General features: G+C 42.6%; 1 protein-coding gene across 1 annotated transcript; it reads right to left on the bottom strand.

Annotated features, from left to right (window-relative positions):
• Positions 1-662: 662 nt before the first annotated feature.
• Positions 663-1,676, bottom strand: LOC122143500. Its single transcript, XM_042754057.1, has 2 exons — positions 1,053-1,676; positions 663-807 (listed from the first exon to the last, which is right to left on the bottom strand). Exons 1-2 carry the CDS (start codon positions 1,568-1,570, stop codon positions 663-665), a joined length of 663 nt encoding a protein of 220 aa, XP_042609991.1. The 5' UTR covers positions 1,571-1,676.
• Positions 1,677-1,854: the final 178 nt, after the last annotated feature.

Below are 1,854 nucleotides of genomic sequence, written 5' to 3' on the forward strand. Positions count from 1 at the left end.
AAGTATTGGTCTCAGTCTCTCACAGGCTGCAGATGCAGGAAGACTGTGTTGACTTTGAGTGACAGCTTCTTGATGAGGAAAGGAGTGTATAGATCCATACCAGACAGACATGAAAGGTAAATTCTCTCCAGCTCTCTACTTGTGATTTTCCCAACCCATGGATGCAAAGAAGTCGCTCTCATCAGAGAGGCTGCTGTTTATGCTGGTGATACTATCCAAGTTTGCCGAGGTGATTTCTGATAGCCAAGGCCTGTGGCAAGAGAAATCATTCTTTCAAGATACTAGGTTCGCACATTATTCTTACCCCTTCTAATTATAGGCTGTCAAGCTGCTGGTGTTTGACATTAAAAGCTACCTGAGTTTCTAACTATATTGCCACCTGTGGTTTGTCACTGACACACTATAATCCTAAATGACAGTAACATTATACAGATTTATATAGGTCAATGTCTACTGCTCAATTTGAATTGATAAACCAGTTCGATTACCAGCATTTTAAGATGTTCTCCTCTGTGGTCCAGGATGTTCTGAATTCTTGGTAGGAGTATTGCTGCTGCAATCAGCTCAGGCTCTTTCATGACGTCTCCAAAAACGTTTCTGGATCCCTTGCTGCAGGGTGTGAACAAGAGATGTACACATTTTACAAGATGACTCCAACCTCTTCACTTGTCCCGCAACTGGTAAAGTGTTGGCAGCAGGAGGCCCATATGCACAGATGATTCCCCTTGGAGGATATTAAGGGCCATGGCAACAGGCTTCATCACAGCAGCATACTCGACCAAAAACCCCATTTCAGCTGGATTGAACCTATAAAAGATGTAACAATAAAAAAATTACTTATAGCTATTTCTGGTACAATGTCCTTATTATGCATGTACATGTTAAATACACAAATAAATAAAAATAAAATAAATTACATTATTTCATTCAAGTCATCCACAATTGTCACACCACCATGCAAAGAAAACTTAGTTGCTTGGATTCACCCATTAATCAGCAAGGCTTTTTTTTTATTATTCTTTAAAAACAAAATATAAAGCTTGTCAACTTACATCTTTATCTTTAATGCTGTGCAGACATTGCGAATTGCTTGTTCTCCTTGCTCTCGGTGAATGCGCACAATCCTTTCTACAGTGAGGAACAGGGAGCTCCAGCGTGTCTGATTGGGTCGGAGAAACTGCAGCTTGCATTCACGTTCCACTCTTTCATGAGCCATGGTTGACCTGCTGGTTTTATTCCAGAGAGCATGACATTTTGCAAAAGCAGACCGAGACAGCCTCTTGTAGGTTACGTTTGCAGCTCCTCCTGCAGCAGTGGCATCAACTGTGGATATAAGATTGAGGAGATGGCATGCACACTTTTGGTGCCTTGGAAGTTGGCACTCAAGGCCTGTGTTGTCATCCAGAATAGCAGACACATCTTGATACTCCACCTCTGACTCACTCTGATCTTCTGTTGCATCATCAAGGGTGGAGTCACTTTCCTCTTGTTCATTGGTGGCTTCCTCCTCTATCTCCTCACCATATAATCGAAAGGCCTTCAGGAAATTTGAGCCGCTGTCTGTTGTCATCCTGGTCACTTTTTCCCTGATGTGGTACTCAGAATGTATTTCCTCTAATGCAGCAGCAAGGACATCAAACGTGTGCGAGCCTTTGAGCCTTATACAAGCTAATGCAGCGGAGTGCCTCTCCAGTGAGGTGTTGTCTATCCAGTGACAGGTGACACCTAAGTAGCTACGTTGTCTGGCAGATCAGCAGTCTGTTGTGGTAGCAACATAGTTCACAGCACTCAGTTTTTAATGAGTATGCTCTTCTTGTTTTGCAGCTTCTTGTATTCTTGTGCATAACGTTTTCC

This window comes from Cyprinus carpio, unplaced genomic scaffold (genome assembly GCF_018340385.1).
Source record: "Cyprinus carpio isolate SPL01 unplaced genomic scaffold, ASM1834038v1 S000005676, whole genome shotgun sequence".
NCBI lineage: Eukaryota > Metazoa > Chordata > Actinopteri > Cypriniformes > Cyprinidae > Cyprinus > Cyprinus carpio.

What these genes read in the sequence shown, in the direction of transcription:
- LOC122143500 (XM_042754057.1), bottom strand. Translation starts at nt 1,570, where the DNA reads ATGACAACAGACAGCGGCTCAAATTTCCTGAAGGCCTTTCGATTATAT. An exon ending in ACAGCATTAAAGATAAAGAT is followed by an intron (nt 808 to 1,052) that starts GTAAGTTGACAA and finishes CATCTTTTATAG; the next exon opens with GTTCAATCCAGCTGAAATGG.